The sequence below is a fragment of the Cynocephalus volans genome, chromosome 15 (assembly GCF_027409185.1).
Source record: "Cynocephalus volans isolate mCynVol1 chromosome 15, mCynVol1.pri, whole genome shotgun sequence".
NCBI classification, from domain to species: Eukaryota; Metazoa; Chordata; class Mammalia; order Dermoptera; family Cynocephalidae; genus Cynocephalus; species Cynocephalus volans.
In genome coordinates, this window is record NC_084474.1 from 6,208,728 (window position 1) to 6,229,250 (window position 20,523).

The window sequence follows — 20,523 nt, forward strand, 5'->3', positions numbered from 1 at the left end:
AAGAAGGTAAAAAATTATGAGTTAAAATTGGAAAATCCTTGTTCCTAGTAAGTACAGCATGGCAAGATTCATTCTCCTAGTATTTATTTGGCAGTCTGTATGCCCTTCTTTTGGGTATTGTGGGAATTAAAGGCAAGTTACTGGGTATCAGATATCCTTTAGCTCAAAAACGAAGCCTATTTTCCAAGTTGTTTGGATTCAGGGTTTTATTTATGAGTATTTTTACTGTTTTTGGTCTTATCTCTCATGAGTGGAGGTTCATTGTGATATGTACTAATTAGGAGACTGGATTAGTGGGAAGCCTGGAAACTTGGATTCTTGACTTGGTTTGTTAGCTAACCAGTAGCTCTGTAACCTTGAGATTATTACCTAATGCAAGCGATCTAGAGGGCAGCTCATGCACACTGCAGTTTTTGTGGAGCAACATCCCCATTTTGTGGCTTTTTTCTCTTCACAAGCATTAGTGTTTAGTTGAAGTAAGGTCAGAGTGCTGTAGCCCTGATTTTGTATACATAGGTCTCTTTATTTTGTTTTTGAACCTCGTAATTTAAAAAATAGTCTTAGCTGCGGTTACCCTTTAAATGTTAGCATTGCCAATAATTGATCTGTTAATCTTAGAACTATTTCCTCAAAATGCTATATAGAGAGATTGTGAAAAGTTTAGCAGTAACTAGGTTTGTCACTTTATGGTGCTTTAGGTAAAAGGAAACATCAACTTTACATTGTTTACATTGTAGTTTTGGATGCTCATAAAGGTTATCTGAATGAATTGGTTGCAAGAATTTGACATGCAAACTCGTGAAGCGTTCCATATTTTTTAAAAAAAGCAAAAAAATTCAACACAAATGTGGAATTATTCTTGGGGTAAGGCTAATGAAGCTTGATTATGATTACTTTGAAAAGCAATTTAATAGCAGTATATTCTGGAGATCCTGACTATACATTTACAGAAAAATAAAGTAGTTGTCTCTGTGTTATGTAAATAGAAACTTAGAGCTTAGGATAAAATTTCTGGGGCTCATCCTATAGGAATTTAGAAAGAGCTTTTATTCTCAAAAACTTAGATGGAGTGAAATAGAAATTTTATGCCATCCTATTTAATGTGGACACTAAAATGATCATGGTCAGCATTTACTGGGTTGAAAATGGATTACCTTGTTTAATTTTCACAGTGATTTCAGTGAGGTAGGAACAATTGTTACCTCACTGTTGTAGATGAGAACACTCCTGGGGCACATGTCATGAGGGCAGCAGAACTGGAGCTGAACTCTGGCAGTCTGATTCCTAGATCATTGCTCATACGGCAGGGATGTGCTGCATGCTGTGCAACTTAGTGGTGAAAAGGGTGGCTGTGGGCTAGAAACTGGATTTTAGTACTGGCTCTGCCACTTACAGCTTTGTGACCTTGGGTCGCAAAGAAGGTCACATAACTTCTTCAGTTTCGGGTGCTTTTAGAACTAAATGGGGTAATTTATTTAAAGTGGCACTTAATATATGCTAACAAATGGTTATTAATAATCATAGTAATTATAATGACTACTCTGGTTATTGTGATTTATAACAGCTGCATATTTCTGTGGCCTATGACTTTCAAGCATTTTTTATGAAGCATAGTGTTCAAAGTGGCTAGTGGTTTTTTTTTTAAAGTTACAGTACTTACTGGCTTTTCATTATATGTCCAGAAGGATTACTATGAATTAGTACATGGAAAAGATGTTTTGGTTTCAGTGGGAGAGAGGTTACACAAAATGGCAGTTGCTTTTAAGGAGATGTCATTTTTTCCTTCTGCCTTATATTGTATGTATGTGTATGTGAGAGAGAGCCAGAGAGGATTCCGAGTGCATTTATATATTTTTTACAGGACTTGTACGATGGGGTTGGAGTCTGTTTCATGCTAGATGCTTTTGAGAGCGTGGAAGTCTGTCCTTTGGTAGATAGGCCAGGCCAGTAATCCTAGGAAAGGTTGTAGAAAATTGTGAGAACTGTGGTTGGAGTCCAGCAGTTGAAGGTCAGAGTAATAACAAAGACCAGGTTCAGTGAGAATGAACGAGTGGGGACTATGAAAAGATAGGATATTCTAGGCAGAGAGATTTCTGTATTAAGATTTTAGAAATAAGTAAGGAGTGATGAGGTCTCAAGAGTAGAAACACAAATCATATGCAGTGGAGGTGTGAGAAGCATTAGTGGATTGTGAAAAATGTTCTAGGTTGGGCAAGGAGATGAATACAGTGTCCTAGGAAACAATCAGGGATATAGGGAGATTTGGTCATTTTTTTTTTTTTTTTTTTTAAAGATGACCGGTAAGGGGATCTCAACCCTTGGCTTGGTGTTGTCAGCACCACGCTCAGCCAGTGAGCAAACTGGCCATCCCTATATAGGATCCGAACCCGTGGCCTTGGTGTTATCAGCACCGCACTCTACCGAGTGAGCCATGGGCCGGCCTGGGAGATTTGTTCTTGAATTGAGTATCTGCTGATGTGGCAGAGGTAGGGCTCCATTAGTTAGGGACAAGAACAGGAAAGAGGCAGACAGGGGACCAGGGTGGGGCCACTTCAGCATTCTAGAAAAAGTATCTTTTGGTGCATTTTCTAAAATGGGACGTAATTCTACTTTTAAAAAATCTTTAGAGTATATATTAATGAACTTTGGCTTTTATGGACTTTCTGGTCATGCCTATTTATTTGATGCAGAGTCTTTGGCTAGGAATAGAAATCTCAAGTAGGGAAAATGTTCACTTTATGATGATTTCCTTATACTTCATTTATGCCAGTATAAAATTGATTAATTAGAAATTTATATGCATGCTCTATACTGCTGTTAATGTTTGGTACAGTGCTTTCTTTAGTGTTTTCATTTTGAGGGGTTATTAGACTCAGCATTTTCTGGGGCAGAATGCTTTTTAAAAGGGAATTTTGTCTTTTTGGGAAATAATTTGTAAAAGTTAATTTGGAAAAAGCTTAAATATGTGTAGCTCTTATAATTACGAGCTTTTTACATTTACATTGACATTCTTTTGTATAGGAGTTAAAGTTCCTCGTAATTTTCGCTTGTTGGAAGAACTTGAAGAAGGACAAAAAGGAGTAGGCGATGGTACGGTTAGCTGGGGCCTTGAAGATGATGAAGATATGACACTTACAAGGTGGACAGGCATGATTATTGGGCCACCAAGGGTCAGTGCTATAAATTATATATTTTTTCTATTAATATTTATTGTTACTTTATAGTAAACAGTTAATTTTATATTGTTGATATTAAAGTAAATAATTATAACTTCTAACTGCAATATTTCCTCCCTTTTTATTTTATGTACATTTTTGATGCTTCCTGTATATAGGGTATAATGCTTGATTATTTGGAGGACTGACGGGGGAGGAAGGTTGATATGGTTGTTGCCACCAAGGTATTTGCAGTTTAGTAGAGGAGAAAAAGTCAGTACAAATGACAGATTGTAAATATGGCAGAGCAAGTTCACTATGGGACTTTAGAATATGTTTCTTCTAGCTGGAATTTTGAGGAAAGCTGAACAGTAGAGGAAGTTGCCTTTGGAATGAAACTTAAAGGACTGACTGGTAGGATTTCAGAAGGTGGTGGTGGGGATGGAGAACATTCCAGACAGAGAGGAGAAAAGGTGAGGTGATGGAAGGGATGTCTGGGAAGAGCGAACAGTCCTTTTGATTCCCATGTCACTAACCCCCACGTGTGACTGAGGGTTTCTGAATTGGCTTGTGTTGCTATTTGCCCTCCGATGCTGTGGACACTCTGTAGGCCTCACTTTTATCTGCAAGATATATTAAAAACTTTATGATTCTTACGTATTTTCTAGTATTGTTGTCGGCAGCTGGCCTATTGTGCTTTATTCTTAGGTCTTTCTCAGATATATAAAGTTTATTTTTACTCGAAAATCTTTTTTCTAGGTGGGGAAATTTTTTTCTACATTGCATCAAAGGTCTCATCCATTGCACTCCCTGCAGTGAGTCTTTGAAATATCTGTAAAGCAATATATTTGACTTGCTGGAAAAAACCCCACAAATTTGAAGGTTTTTTTTAGTCTTTGGTTTGGTATACTGGTTGCTGCCTTATGATGAGAGCATTTCAACTGTTTTGCTGTTGGGTAGAGTTTAGATTTCTTCTCGATTATTACAAAAGAAAAATGGATCGAGTAATTAGCAATGTTAACTTTAGGGAATGAATTAATGTAGGTTTTATGTTATTTTCTGGTATTCCTTTGTGGAATTTATGCACACTCCTAAACTAATAGTCTCCCTTTTCCCTCCCCTGATTTTTTCCATAAGACATTTGAGGCAGGAAATATAATACTGATGGTTAAAATTCTTTATATTCTTGATATTTGTAATGAAGGCCTTAATTTTCACTGCCTGTGAACATTATTACCATGGTCTGTTTGGTAAAAAGAAAAAAAAGTGCTTATAACTTGTGAACATTCTGACTGAATGAATACTTTGAAGATTTAATAGACAGAGCTTGGTGGAATATAAATTTGAAATTACTTAGATTTGATTTTTCTCCAGCCACTGCTTCCAGTGGACTTTACACCTTAAGAATGCTTTGACACTCACACATGAGCTCATCAGTGGTCTTGTGGGGTGGCCCGTAGCGCAGTTCCCACATGTGGAGGAACAGCTCCTGCTTGATCTCTCACCTAACTGGGCTTCCCAGCAGGATTTCCATGATAGCTGCATGTCCTGGTGCTGCTGAACCACAGGAAGCACCCTGTCCTGCTCACAGCCAGTGAGGGGTGAAGGCTGCTTCTCTGCAGCTCCCCTTTCCTAGCTCCGGGGCTCAAGGGACATGGGGCACATGGACAAATGCTGCCAGGGGCCCTTTGCTTTCTGTGGGTCATGGTCTTGGAGCTATAGGGGAGAAAAAGTAAAATCTTTTTTACCTCACCTATCAAAGAGTTCATGGCTGAGGCATCTGTAATAAAAGAGATTAATAAGAGGCAAGCATACAAATTTATTTAAGTTTTATGTGACATGGGAGTCTTCAGAAATGAAGACCCAAAGAAACAGGGAAACCTGTGTATTTTTATGTCAAGTTTGATGAAGAGCGGATAGTTGTGTAGGAGTATAAATGGACAAGGGAGTGTGATCTGAGGGTTGTAAACTGAGGGGACCTTAGCAAGGCCTGTTTGTTCAGATTCTTCTGTGTCTGTGTGCCTTCATTCCTTTCCTTTGGGTATAAGACAGAACCCCTGTGGAGTGAGGGTCTCATGACTACTTCAGGGGAAGTTTAGCTAGACTTTATGGCCTGCTTCGGGGCAAAGGGAAGGTGAGAGTGACCTTCCTGCCTCTGCTGTTTTCTCAGAAGATGCCATATCTTGGGGTAGCGTGTCCTGAACCCCATCCGAGCCCCTTCTCACTTCCTTTGGGTGCCATGCAAAGGGACGGGAGTGCTCTGGAAAGACCTAGCGTTCTTCCTGAGCTGGACTTTGCTTACCACCTGATGTCCCCATCTTTAGAAGTTGAGAATTAAATGAAATAATGATTAGGCAATAGGAGAGTACCTGACTTAGTAACTATTAGTTTCTTTTACTACTCTCCTTTCTATTTTATTTTGCTCTTTCTTTTGTTAGATAACGGTGATAAAGGTGATAAAGTTAATGGAAGTGTCGAAAGTTAGGATGATGTTTACTCTAAACATTGAATTAGATAAGAGGCTAGCTTAGGGATTTTTTTTAACTTTAAAAAAATTGAGGTAGAATTTACATATAGTGAAATGTATAGCTCTTGACATGAGGTAGAGAAATGCACCTTGTTACCTACACCCCTATTGAAATATAGAACACTTCCATCATGCTGGTAAGCTCCCTGTGCCTTTTCCCACCCCTTTCCCAAGTGCCTTCTGCACCTGAGAGTAGTTTGCATGTTGCAGAGCTTTGTTAGGTGGAGTCATGCAGTGTGTACACTTATGGTCCTGCTTATTTCTTCAGTGTACTCTCTGAGTGACTCAGCTGTGTTGTCACAGGTAGTAGGGAGTGTGTTTCTTTTTATTGCTGACTAGTATCTTGGCTATTGCAAATAAAGCTGCTATGGGCACTCTTGTAGAAGTCTTGGAATTGCTACAACATAGGGTAGGTGTATGCTTATTTATCTTTATAAGAAAATACCAAGAAAAAAAAAAAAAAGAAAAAAGAATATGCCAAATTGTTTCTAAAGTGATAATACCATTCTCCACTACCAGCACAGTGTGGGAGTTCTGGTTGTTTCCAAATACTTGTAGTATTTTTAACATTACAGAATTTCGGGGGATGGATAGGAGGGAGAGGCTAATAATTTTTTTTAATGCAAATTCTCTATGGAGTCTTGTGCATCCAGATTGGAGAACCACAGGCAAGATGATCTCTTAAGATCTGATTTTAGTCATTTTTATATATATCCAAGTTCTGGGCATATTATTAATATTTGTTTGCTATTAATTTAGATGAGTTTTATACAGCTCTTTTAAAAAAATATTGAAATATTTAATAACATATGTATAAGATTGTTCCATACATTTTACATTATATTAGTTTAATATCACAGATCTGAACTCCATTTGGGAGTAGCTCTTATTTATGGGAATGGGATCAATTTGGGTAAGTAAGATCTGTATATGGTTGCTTAGCTTCTTTTCTCTGGTTTTATACAGGAGCCAGTCACTTTCATTTATCTTTTACTTTCCTGTTTCAGTGGTATACTTAGTTAGCCATGTGGACAAAAGTCATAAGGAGAAAGAAGAGTTAATCATAGGCATGAAATTAAGCCCTGAATAATCTAGAAATGTTAAGTCTGATAGATTTAAAATGGCTGTTTTATAAGGTGGTAATGTTAAATTTCTTGATTAAGAAACTCTATTTTAAAATGATGTGTAAACATAGTTTGCTGTTGCATCTCTGAATTCAGATAATAGTATTTAATGAAACACAGAATTAATGAAGTAGTAATGTAAGTACAACTAATAGGTGACATGGAATAGTTGTTTTATTGCTGCAAGATGATATAATATGGTGTTTTCTCTTTTGCTGGAAGTTATTGATTGACATATAAGTAGGGTGACCATGTAATTTGTTATCCAATAAGACCCTTTTGAGAATGAAAAGAGGCACTATTGATAATCAGCATGGGTACAATAGGAATAAACAGGACTGTCCTGGACAATGGGATCCTTCATATATGGGTGAAATGAGTCAGGTAGTCCCTATCCCCACAATGTAAACTTTTTAGCAAAATCTGAATTTAAGTGGTTTGTTTTTCCTTCCAATTTGTTATAGGCATTGTTTGTACCACAAAAAGCAAGTTTTGATCAGAGTGATATTACTTTGTAGAATTACCTTAGTTTTATAAAATTTCTACTTTTAAGTATGCTTGCTGCATTTTTTTCTAACCATACAGGTCAAATAAATTTGAATGTAGAAAAGTAAATTCTTAATCATAAATGCTGTCATATCAAAAGCATTCATATTGTACTTTTCCTCTTTTTTAATACTTAGACATTATTTTAGGTATTGCAACTTTTTTTTTTTTTAAGGTATTGTAATTTTGATTATTCTTTTTGTTTTTGCCTTCCAGACAAACTATGAAAACAGAATATACAGCCTGAAAGTAGAATGTGGACCTAAATACCCAGAAGCTGCTCCATCAGTTAGATTTGTAACAAAAATTAATATGAATGGAATAAATAATTCCAGTGGGATGGTGAGTTAAATAGTCATTTTATTCTTATATAACATGTATTATATAGTCAGGAGAAAGTTTTAGGAAAGGACCCTTGTTTAGCCAAAATTCTGAAGAAGTTTGTTGTGTGTTGTTTTTCTTTTATAAATCAGCTATGCATAAAAACGTTAATGCACCTGCCTAGATTGATGTGGTGGTAACACTTTTTTTAGGGGTTTACTAATTGCCTCAGTAGTCATATCTGGTTTGAGTCCTTATTTGGTGAAAAGATGATCACTATTTCTCTTGAATGTTACTTTCCTTTAGAGTTAAGGTATATTTAGTGAGATTAGAAGGTTGAAGTATATCGACAAAATAAAATGAAAAAAAAAAAAGGTTGAAGAGTCAGGAAGGCGGTTTTTATTTGAGGAATAATCATGTCTGTACTGGAACAGCCATGGCTGAACATGATTGACACTTCCAGGTTTTTTGTTGTTGTTGTGTTTTTTTCGGCGGCTGGCCTGTATGGGGATCTGAACCCTTGACCTTGGTGTTATAACACTGCGCTGTAACCAATTGAGCTAACTGGCCAGCTCCTACTCTTTAAAGCAAATAAGCCAAAATGACAAGTGCTACCTGACCCACATAAGTTAGTAGAAATAGCTGAATTTGCAATATGAGTAGATTTTAGGTTCATGTTAAGACTTTGAAGCCCATGGTCTCTGCGTGCCATGTTAAGAGCACACTCACATGTAAAATACATGTTAGGAACCAAAAATAACATCATCATAATGAAATTAAGAGCATCCATTTTAGGAAATAAGACGTCAGTATCCTTAACTTCTTCTTCTTTTTTTTTTTTTTTTAAAAGATGACCGGTAGGGGGATCTCAACCCTTGGCTTGGTGTTGTCAACACCACGCTCAGCCACTGAGCCAACCGGCCATCCCTATATAGGATCCAAACCCGCGGCCTTGGTGTTATCAGCACCGCACTCTCCCGAGTGAGCCACGGGCCGGCCCAGTATCCTTAACTTCTTGATGGTGGTTTTCATCTCATCCCCTTGTTTTCTCTCCCCACCAATGTATAAAAATACCACTCATGTATTACATATATACACATTCATTCTCCCTCTCTCTCCTTTCTGTCTGTCTATCGTCAATTAAAAACCATGAGTTTATACTAATGTCTCCAATTCTAATCCAACACTACAGACTTTATTCTAGGATTCTTCCTTTCCGTATTTGTAATTTCCTCCACCAACATTGAGAAAACCTGGCTCCTATATCCCCAATACATTCACTTATTTGCTCAATTCCCCCTACATATGGTCTCACTTCTGGCAAAAAGCTGAGTCCTAGACTCACAGCCAGCTTTCTGCTCCCTAACTCCAGCCTAGGTCCAATACTGGGCCCCATATGGACTTTTACCTCCCCTCTGGGTGTACTGACTCAAAGCATGACCCTGGGAAAGGAGGAAAGTGGAAAAGGTCATTAGAATCCTTAGCCTTGGACCTCCTGGGCCACTTCCCCAATCCCCCCTCCTATTCTGGTGTGCCAGTTCAGAGCTGGGTCCTGAGAAGTTCTCTGCACCCACTGCCCCAGTCTGTCAATCTTTGTGATTTACTGGGAGCATTTAGCCCATTTAGTTTTTTTTTTTTTTGGTTGCTTGCAGGTACAGAGATCAAACACTGGACCTTGGTGTTATTAGCACCACCCTCTAACCTTCTGAGCTAACTGGCCAGTCCTGGCCCCCCCGCACCCCCCCTTACAGTTAATGTACAATAGTTACTGATATGTTCAGGTTTAAATAGGTCATCTTAGGTGGTGTTTTGTATTTTCTTACATGTTTCTTGTTTTTTGCCTACTTTTGAAATGGTTGTTCTCAACCTTTTGCATTCTGTTTTTGTTCTTTCTGTGGTTAGTCTAGAAATTACAATGTGCATACTTACTCTTTCTATGTGAACTAATATTAAGAGATGTGATGGAAGTAGGATTACAAAGCATTTGAATTTACAGAAAGGATACTGTTTAAGGAATTTTTTTATGATACATAACATTGTCTTTGTGAGGAAGATATTTTGTTAGATTTCAGTACCAGATATAGCTGTTCTTAACTGCTGGTTTCTTTTCATATTATAGCTTTTGTAAATTAGGTAACTAACTCTGCCCTGTTGTGGGAGCTAGGAAATTGATTAAATCTCAGACCCACCTCTAACAAGTTTATCTAATCTCATGGGCTTTTGGTCCAATGTTTAAGAACTTCTCTTCCCCCAACCCATGTGTCATTAAGTTCTGTCAGTTCTGTGTTACAAATGTAACTTGATTCAGGTCTTATTTTTCTGTTTATATTGCCATCAAGTGACTGTTGACTGTCATCTCTTGTCTGAACTCTTGCAACAACCTCTCTGATTTCTTTTATACCTGCCCCCCCCATCTTTATGAAGTAAGCAGCCAGGTATCTTGCTAAAACACAGATGGTGTCATGTCATTTCCATGCTTTAAAATCCTTTAGTGGCTTCAGCTTCAATGTATGTTCTTTTTGCCACAACTCATTGGGAGCTCACAAGCTGCACACCAGCCTGTGTACCTTTCACGTGGCCTCAGCACCTTTGCACTTTTTGTGCTTCCTGTCTGGACAGCTCCTTCCCCAGTCTGACTAAGCACTATGGCTCCTTCACATCTCAGTGTAAATGTCATTTTCTCAGAGAAGTCTTCCTGATTCCCTGATTTGAATTATGTCCCTTCTTTGTTACAGGAACTCTGTTATTTTCTCTTGTTGCAGTTACTATAAATTTATTATTTTTCTCTTTGTTTTATTTTTAGTATTTTTAAAAGAAATGTTTCTAACATAGAAAAGTTTTAGAAAATGTTATAGCCAACATGTATGTATCCTCCACCTAGCTTTGTAAAATATTAACATTTGTCCTATTTGTGACTTTTTTATTTTCAGTGCAAAGACTATATTATAAATAAAGTTAACTCTGTGTGTGGCTTTCCCCTATTTCCTCTTTCTCTTTCCTTGGAGGTAGCCTCATCTTGAATTTGGTGTTTATTGTTTCTGTGCGTGATTGTTGTGCTTTCCACTGTGCACATGAGTGTGTTTGTTTCTATATTGTGTCACTTTGGTATAGTATCATATACTATGTCAGTGATTTTTGAGAATATCCAGGTTGAGTCATGCAAATTAGATTGCTTTTTTATTGTTTAATATTCCATTCTCCACTTGCTGGGCATATAGGTTGTTTTCAGTTTTCACTGAAAAGATTGCTGCAGGGAACATTGTTGTGCATGTGTTCTTTGTACTCTGGGCCTGTGCCTCTTAGGACAGCATGTTTGTTGGCTGGTTTATTTGTTTGGTTCTAATTTGTTGTGGATCGATACTTTTATAAAATACAATAAAAATGAATTGCTAGAAAAATGAAATAAAGAAAATGTATGAAATACATACAAGCTCAAATTTTTTTAAATATAATGTTCTCTGTCAAATTGCTGTAGAACTTTCTAACTCTTACTTTCAATTGCTGTGTTTATCTTGCCAAGGACAAATGAAACTCAGTTCATGGCCTGGAACTGTTTTCATAGACATACTTTAAGTAGCACTACTCTGTGGAGCATACCTAGAAGTGGAATGTGAGGTGTGGGGCTTGTCTTTAGCCTTGATTAAATATTGCCAAGCTGCTCTCTGCAGGGTTGTGTCAATGTCTGTCCACCAGCAGTGTATGAGAGTACCCTGTGAATGTTTTTCCCCACTATTCATATTGTTGATCTGGAATAGCAATTTGAAAATGAATAGAATAATGAAAACTGATTTTAATTATTGGAGTGTAGGTGAGTGTATATAGATTGTGGGTAGGGTGAATGTATTGGATGTCAATTTTTCTCTTGATCAATATCTAAGAATTTGGATTATTACTTTTATAACTAGTAAATAGCACAGAACTTCATGTTGATCATTGGTGATTGTGCCAGGATAGTTTTATATATTTTTTGAAGCTATTTAAGTACCTGATGAATTTTAGTTCATGAGTAGTGATGATGAGTGTTGCTTTAGTAAATTTCGTTTACATTTCTTTACTACAACTAGTCAAAATTATTCCTTGTAGGTGGTTACCACACACTGAAGCATAAATTACAGTGCTTTATGCTCTGAGGTCTCAAGTTTTGGAGGTTATTGTATATTATAGATTGAAAAGATGCAGATTTTGTTCTGACATAATATTTATTTTCCCATGCTCTTTTCTCCCTCCTCCCTCTTCTCCATCAAATTTTTTGACTTTTTTTTTTAATCATTTTTTTTTTTTTTTTTTTTTTTTTTTGGTGCTCTCAGTTGGTATTTAACAGGATTTGCAATCACTTATGTTTATTTAACTACCATTTACAGCTGAAAGTGTTTGTTTCTGCTTTGGAAATAGTTTGGTCTTCTCTCCACTTATTTTATAAACTTGTTCAGTTACGGAGTATTTTTTTAAATGGACTGAGGAGGTTGCTACTCTTAAGTTAAAGCATTAGAGGAAGCATTTTAAATACAGTTTAACACATTTTTCTTCTTGCTTTAGTTACTAAGAGAAGTATCACTCTAAAATTATTTCTTTTCTATTTTTAAAGTTTTATTGTGATATAATGCACATACCATACAATTCACACATTTAAAGTGTTCAATTAAATATATTTTAGTATTCAATAAATTCAGTAATTTATTATAAATTCAATGCAATTTTAGTATTCATAGCATTGTGAATCCATTACCATGATCCAATTTTCAAACATTTTTGTCCCTCCCAAAGAAAACCTATACCCATTAGTTGTTATTTCTTATCTCATCTCCCTCACCCTAAATGACTACTACTTTTCTGTCATTATAGATTTGCTTTCTCTGGACATTTCATAATAGAATCATTCAATATGTATTCTTTTGTGACTTTACATATTGTTTTCAAGGTTCATCCATGTCAGTACTTTATTCCTTTTTATTGCTGAATAACATTCCATTGTATGGATGTATTACATTTTGTTTATAGTTGATGTACATTTATATTTATCCACTTGGCTATCATGAATAATGCTGCTGTGAACATTTGTGTACAGATTATTCTGTGAGCAAATATTTTCATTTCTTCTGGGTATGTACTAGGAGTGGAATTGTTGGGTCATTTGATAACTCTGGTATTACTTTTTGAGGAACTGCCAGACTGTTTTCCAAAGTGGATGGACCATCTTACGTTTCCACCAGCAGTGTATGAAGGTTCCCACTTCTTCACGTCCTTGCTAACACTTGTTATCGTCTGATTATAGCCATCCTAGTGGATGTGAAGTGGTATTTCACTGTGGTTTTGATTTGCGGTTCCCATATGGTTGATGATGTTAAGCACCTTTTTATGTGCTTATTGGCCTTTTGTATATTTTCTTTGGAAAAATGTCTATTCAGATCTTTTGTTCATTTTCTAAAAGCAGTTTAAAACCACAAACATTTATTATCACAGTTTCTGTGGGTCAGCAATGTGTGTGCAGCTTAGCTGTGTCCTGTGACTCAGGGTCTCTCACAAGGCTGCAATCAAGTCTTTGCTGTGGTCTCATCTGAATGCTTGACCAAGAAAGGATCCAATTCCAAGCTCACTCATGTGGTTGTTGTCATGATTCAGCTTCTTGTGGGTTTTTGGACTGAGGGCCTCAGTTTCTTGCAAGATTGTGGTGATGTGGTGATGGTTTCACAGGTATACTTATTTCCAAACTTACTGAAGTAGTATACATTAATTATGTACAGCTTTTTTTCTGGTGGTTGGCTGGTATGGGGATCTGGATATGTACAGTTTTTTTAATATGTAAAAAAATTAGTAAAAACGAAGCATTTTTAAAAGAAGCAGCAAGTCATAAATGTAGTCCATATTTAAGATGGGGGAGAGATTACTTAGGGTGTGACCATCAGGAGCTGGGGATGTTTGAGAGCCATCTAAAGAGCTGCCCACCACAGTCTTCATTTGCTCATATTTTAATTGGGTTGGTTGGCCTCAATTTATTATTTAGTTGTAAGAGTTCTTTGTACACTATACAAAAGTTGCTTATCAGATAGATATATGATTTGTAAGTACTTTCTCCCATTTTGTCAGTTGTCTTTTTTTTCTCTTAATGGTTTGGTTTGCAGTGCAAAAGTTTTTAATTTTTTTTTTTTTTTTCAAAAGTTTTTAATTTTCAGGCAGCCAATTTATCTAATTTTCTTTTGTCAAGTGTGCTTTTGATGTCATATCTAAAAAACCATTGTCAAATCCAATGTCACAAAGGTTTACTCCTATGTTTTCTATAGTTTTAGCTCTTAATTTAGGTCTGTTATCCATTTCGAGTTAACTTTTTGTGAATGGTGTGAGTTAAAGTGTTCATCTTTATTATTTTCATGTGGATATCCAGTTTTCCCAGCACCATTTGTTGAAAGACTATTCTTTTCCCATTGAATTGTCTTGGCACCCTTGTCGAAAATCAGTTAACTGTAAATGTAAGGATTTATTTCGGGACTCTCAGTTGTATTCCATTGATCTGTAGGTCTGTCCATATCCCAGCAGCACCATTCTTGATGACTGTAGCTTTATAGTAATGTTATCTTTGTTTTTCTTTTTCACATTGTTTTGGCTATTTTGGGTTTCTTACATTTTCATATGAATTTTAGCATTGGCTTGTTCATTTCTGCAAAAAAAAGAAAAAGGCAGTTGAAATTTTGATAGGGATTATTTTACATCTGTAGATCCATTTGAGGAATATTATCATCTTAACAATATTAAATCTTCTGATCCATTTGTATTTATTTAGGTCTTTAATTTCTGTCAGCAACATTTTATAGTTTTAGTGTACAAGACCTACACTTCTTTTGTTAAATTTATACTTATGTATTTTTTATTCTTTTTCATTTTATTGTAAACGGCATTGTTTTATCAATTTTTATCTTTAGAGTGTTCACTGCAAGTGTATAGAAATACAGCTGGTTTTTGTATATGGATCCTCTATCCTGCAGCTTTGCCAAACTTGTTTATTAGCTCTAATAGTTTCTTTAGTGTATTCCTTAGAATAGTCTATGTACAAGATCAAGTCTGCAAATAAAGGTAGTTTTACTTCTTTCATTTCAATCTAGATGCCTTTTATTGCATTTTCTTGCCTTATTGTCCTAGCTAGATCCTCTAGTACAATGTTGAATAGAAGTGATGAGAATGAACATCCTTGTCTTGTTTCTGATCTAGAAGAAAAGCATTCAGTCTTTCACCATTATTAGGTATAACGTTAGTTGTATGTTTTTTGTAGACACCTTTATTAGGTTGTTGAGTGTTTTATTTTTCTATTCCTAGTTTGTTGAGTGTTTATGTCATGAAAAGTTGTTGGATTTTGTCAAATGCTTTTTTGCATCTATTGAGATGATCATGTTTTTGGTTCTCTCTTCTATTAATATGGTGTATTACATTGATTTATTTTTGAAAATTGAACCTGTCTTGCATATCTGGGATAAATCCCAGTTGGTATATATAATTTTATTTGTTGCTCATGGTCAGCCATAGTGAGAGACTTTGGCCTTCTCAGGTCTTTCGTGAACCTGTGCACACAGCGTTACACTTGTATATGGTCTCCTAGATTACTGGGCATATATGTTGGAGCTTTTCAACACCTCTGTGGACAGCTCATTAACCAGCTTTTCTGCTTACATATTTTAGTCACCTTCCTGTTTGTGCCAATTGCTGTTATGAAAAAGGAGTGGTAAATATGTTTACAAAGTGGTTATTTAATATAACATTTATTTACTTTTGATGACCAAAGTTCACTGCATGTTTATTGTAAAATATAGAAAAGCAAACAAAACCCCCAGATTTTTAGGAAACACTGTTAAAAAAGGAATATTTTCATAAATATGGTACCAATTATGAATTCATAATTTCATAGTGTACTTTTTGTGAAAATAGAACCAGGCTATGAATTTTTAAAAGCACTCTTATTAAAGTATGTTTAAAAAATTGGTGCCATACTACTTTAAACTTGTTAGTTAATTGTACGCTTTTTCTCCCCTTTCAGGTGGATGCACGGAGCATACCAGTGTTAGCAAAATGGCAAAATTCATATAGCATTAAAGTTGTACTTCAAGAACTAAGACGTCTAATGATGTCCAAAGAAAATATGAAGCTTCCACAGCCACCAGAAGGACAAACATACAATAATTAATTTTAGTGGATCTCAAACTTGTCTTAAATCAGCAACCTACTCATGTTAATGTCTTGATTAAATACCACAATGCAAAATACCCACACATTAAGTAAAAGAATTCCAGCTGGTAAACATGGCTTGGACATTTGTAAGAATATATTTAATATATGTACACCCATTATGTTTTCAGGTAACAGGAGGAAAAATGCAGCACAGTTTTTTTTCTCTTGTTAAGGCACTGTTATTTACACCTGGAGTACTCAAAATAGAATTCAGGTTTACAAGATGAAAGCATGGCGAGAAGTGTCAGATGGCAGTGGAAGCATGGTATGTTTCTGAAAAAGATCTCAAGAAGGAAAAAGAGAAATGGCATGCTTTGTCCATCTTGCTTAGTGAAAGAGCTGCAGTTGAAATTGTTTAAAGTAGCAGGTACAATGAATATTGTCACAAATTGTGTTAGTTTTTGAAGAGGTGTGGGTGCTGACTACTAGTAGTATCAAATATGTTCAGGATTGTTTTGATACCTGTATTTATAATAAAAAAAACGTTGCGGGGGGGTTGATGAATTTCTGTTAAAAGCTGTTCCTGTGTGTTACATGTAACAGACATGGTAAATATTTGTTTACAGTCTTTGTTTAACAAACCATGCATTTAAGTTTAAGTGAAGTCAACAAAAAGGAAATAGGTGTATGGAGATGTGATTTTGAGATTAAAGTTAGTCTTAAAATGTAAATAAAATGTGGAACGTGTCCTCAGAGACTGTGCCATTTCTATTATATTGATACAGTATATGTATAGTACCTTGCTAAGGCAGCAAAAATAGGAATTATTGTAGCTTTTCATCTATACACACTCTTTATTATTTATCTTAGTCTGTATACTTGTGAATTGGAATTTGCAGACCACTTCAGAGAATAAATTACTTAATTAGTTTAATTTCTTCTTTGGACAAGGAAGAATCCCAGGTATTATATTTTATTTTTGATTTCACCATAAATAATATTATTAAAAAGATCTTTGAGTTCTAGCAATTCTTACAGAATTATAGATTTGCAAATTATTCAAATATACATTCCATTTTTTCTTTTTAATATCTTTTTATTTTTCTGTGAAGCTTTTTGTTAACAGATTGAACAAATCGGAGACAATTAAGCTTTTAACACTGATTGATTTTGTTCATTCCATTCTAACAAATATGTATCTCTGAAGCTGAAAATTCATTTCTGTTCTGCTTTTACTAAAGTGACATGAAGCTTTAGGTCACTGTTTTTGCTTCAAAGCACTGGATATACTGCTTTGTTGAAAATACTGTTTTCTTACAAATTCACTGAAGAATATGGAAAGATGGTCAGGTAAAGTTTCTTTTTATTTTGGCAAGCTTAATAATTTGTCTCATACTTTACCTCAGTATACACAGGCAGACCAAAACCATGATTGCCAAAATACTTGATTAGATGTTCAAACTTTGCTTATAAAGTAAAGGAAATATAATCAACCTTGGAAATACATTAAAATATTTTAGCTACTTTTATAGTATAATTAAGAACCAGTTTCTCAAATGTGCCCTGACGTGTTTTTATCATGCTCATTCAAAGTTAAAGTTTGAGCTACCTTTTCGTGGTCAATAGTACATTAAAGTTAGTGACATTTTGTCCAGACTTACTAATTTCAGCATGGTTATTCTATTTTAATTATCAAAGAGATTTAAAATGTTTTAAGATGACACATGAAGAACATACACATACAAATTAGTATATGTGTAATTTATTAAAATAGATTTGAAGTGAACTGTTACCTTGGAATATAGTCTTAAAATTTTTTAAATGGTTGAAGGTGGTTAAGTTGAATTACACTGACCATTACACTCTCTATATAAAGAGTCTGATGGTAACTGATGGTCTGAATTGGTCTCTAATAACTTCTTTTCCACTTTAGATCATATCTTGTCATACATGGAAGCTAGTAACTACGTATTTTAATGCTGTTCGCAGACTGAGGATCTGGGTACCTTGATTTCTCATCCTCTTTCCTTTCCCCATATCAACCATTGTGAAACTCTCCCCCTACCCCCAAGTACATGTCGTCAGAGTCAGCCCTACGATGTTTGTTTCCCTGCTTTTGTTTTTGGGATTATGGATTTCTGCAGAAATCTGCATGCCAATTAACCAATTTCCAAAGCAGAATCCGTTTTGCATGTCACAACCAGATGTACATGGCAATCTAAGATACACTAGTTGATTATAAGAGGAGTTAATATAGAGCTGCTCATAATTATAGTAACATTTCTAATACAGCAGTTTTGAAGCAATTTTTCCTTTGTTTTGTAAAGTGGCTGAGGTTGTAGGAGTGTGTGGTATTACCTTTTAAATGAACTGTAAAATTGCCTTAGAAATTTGTTTAAAAGGCTAGCAAGTGAGACCCTTGAGGATGATCATATATAAATAAAGATTACAAAAATAAAACCCTTGTTCTATTAGGTCAGTGTTATGCTTTAATGGTTTTAATTACGTAGTAACTAATTTTCAGAATTGATAATTTTTAGGAATATTTTTTCTAGTATTAGTAAGTAATAGCATGGGTTTGTATGTAACTTTGTAGGATTTTGGAACATAAACATTTGGAAGGGTAGTCAATGGTACTTAAGCCTTTTGGGTGTAAAATAGAGGAAATTTATAATTTTATGTTATCCTTTAAAATTTACCGTATTTAAAATCTGAGTATGTACTTATAGAATGAATTACTTTAACTCACTCATGGTTTATTAGTCTTGATTACTTAATACCAATAAATTGGTTTTAATGTTAATTCCTCCTAAATATATATTATTATTATTATTATTATTGGTAAATACATGTAAAATTAATATTTTGAACATTTAGAGGACATAGCTGGAAAATTTTAGTGCTTTTTTCTTAATAGGTTTGCTGTGTATGGCTTTGGGTGGTTCTGGTTGGTACATCATGGAAAGATAGTCTTGAACTATAGACTTTGGTCAAAACCATGTCAGCTTTTTCAGAAAGAGCACATAACTGTGTTCCTATGGAAATCTTAAAGAATAGAAGTACTAATGATAAAGATAAAAATATAAAGAAAAAAATATAAGAGTAAAGTCTTATATTATGCATAATAGGATTTTAAGGTATTTAAGAGATTTTTTTCTGCCAGGTTTTTTATAAGTATACTTTGTAGGCATATGTATGTGTGGAGACGTGGTATCATTTATTGCTGGGGAGGATCTAAAAGACATTGATTTTACTTTCTGATAAGTATTAATATAATTTTCTGATACCACCTTGACTGACTTTTGGTTATTTTCACAAAAAAATTTCAACTCTTCAAAGTTTTGCAAATTTGTATGTATTTTGTACGTAAAATAGAATCATCATAAAAAGGAATGGATGTAGTGTATTGTAGAATTGATAGGAACATTAGAGGTTAATTCCCACTCAATACTGAGTTTAAAGCAGGAAAAGTGTGGGAATATTTTATATGCTTAAATTAATATGCCTTATAGAAGTTGCTAAAGAGTAGATGGAAATCTTACCATGGTTTCTACTGAAAATGTTGGTTATTTAAAAAGTATTGTGAAGTGTTGAAAATAAAGATACATCATGACTGTTTTCTGAAGAGAAAAATAATGAAGGTATTTGGTGATACAGAAAATGTGTGACAAGTCAAAACTACAATTTTTTTGAAATCAAGGTATTTGGGAAACTCAGGGAGTGAGTTATATGATTTTTAAAAAATCATTGGATATGAAGAGGTTGACATGGTGTTTGTATCCTTAGTAGGATGTTGTCATCTACAAAAATTCCTAAGGGTCTGTTCCATCTCATTTTACATGTCATCTACAAGACCAGCCCAAGGTTTTTTCTGCTAGTGCATTTATGAAATCAATGATAAAAGCCAGATGGATCTCATTTCCTTAACTTGAACAGATTCCAGAAGTCATCCTTTCTCAAGTGAGTAACCAAGTACCATGTGAGGGCTGTGCAGCGATCCATTTGCTGCCAGATGCAGACTTACAGTTCTTATATCTTGTCCTTGTTCAGTGATAGACATTTTGGCAGCTAAAATATCGTAAAGTTAATACTCTGCCTCCAAAGGAGGACTAATAGTTGGCACCAAGAAACCAGTAGTAATAAATCTGTGGTCACTAAAAAACAAATCATTGAACTTTGTAGTGAAAACTTTCAACTGCTTGTTGAGTAATTAAGAAATATCATTCAGGAGTACAAGAAAGCACTCTTAACAGTTGAGTCTATGTTCTTCCTTCCTCTAAATTGATACTTTCTTTTTTAACAGTCTTTTAACAATAGATTAATAATAGATCACAAAGTAATCTGGAAAATTCACATTAAAATGTGAAAAGAGATTTTTAATGGGAATCTGCATATTAAAATGTAATAAAATTAGTTATAACATGAATGTTCTTTATTTTGGTCCAAAGACTTTCATTCATTAATAATTAATATTAACATGATACTTGTAAATGCTTTATTACACAAGGATCAGATTTTATAGCCCTTGAAGTTTATCAGCTTTTAATTGGAAGAAAAAAAATTTCTTCACAGTTGATAATTGACAAAGAAATGTGTTGTTTTATTCCTTCTCTAGCTGCACTGGCCAAATAACTAATGATGGTCAAGTGTCCAGATTATATCCATTATCATAAGTTATTTTTCTATTGCTATAATTTTA

The 20,523-nt window shown here is 34.9% G+C and overlaps 1 protein-coding gene across 1 annotated transcript in view; it reads left to right on the forward strand.

The window, feature by feature from the left end:
- The window catches only part of UBE2V2 (ubiquitin conjugating enzyme E2 V2), a 36,200-nt gene extending 19,621 nt beyond the window's left edge, over positions 1–16,579 (forward strand). The window contains exons 2-4 of the mRNA XM_063079500.1: positions 3,022–3,170; positions 7,569–7,694; positions 15,694–16,579. Coding sequence (XP_062935570.1) covers positions 3,022–3,170; positions 7,569–7,694; positions 15,694–15,840 — 422 coding nt within the window. The 3' untranslated portion in view covers positions 15,841–16,579. The remainder of the gene's footprint in view (positions 1–3,021; positions 3,171–7,568; positions 7,695–15,693) is intronic.
- The last annotated feature ends 3,944 nt before the right edge of the window (positions 16,580–20,523 follow it).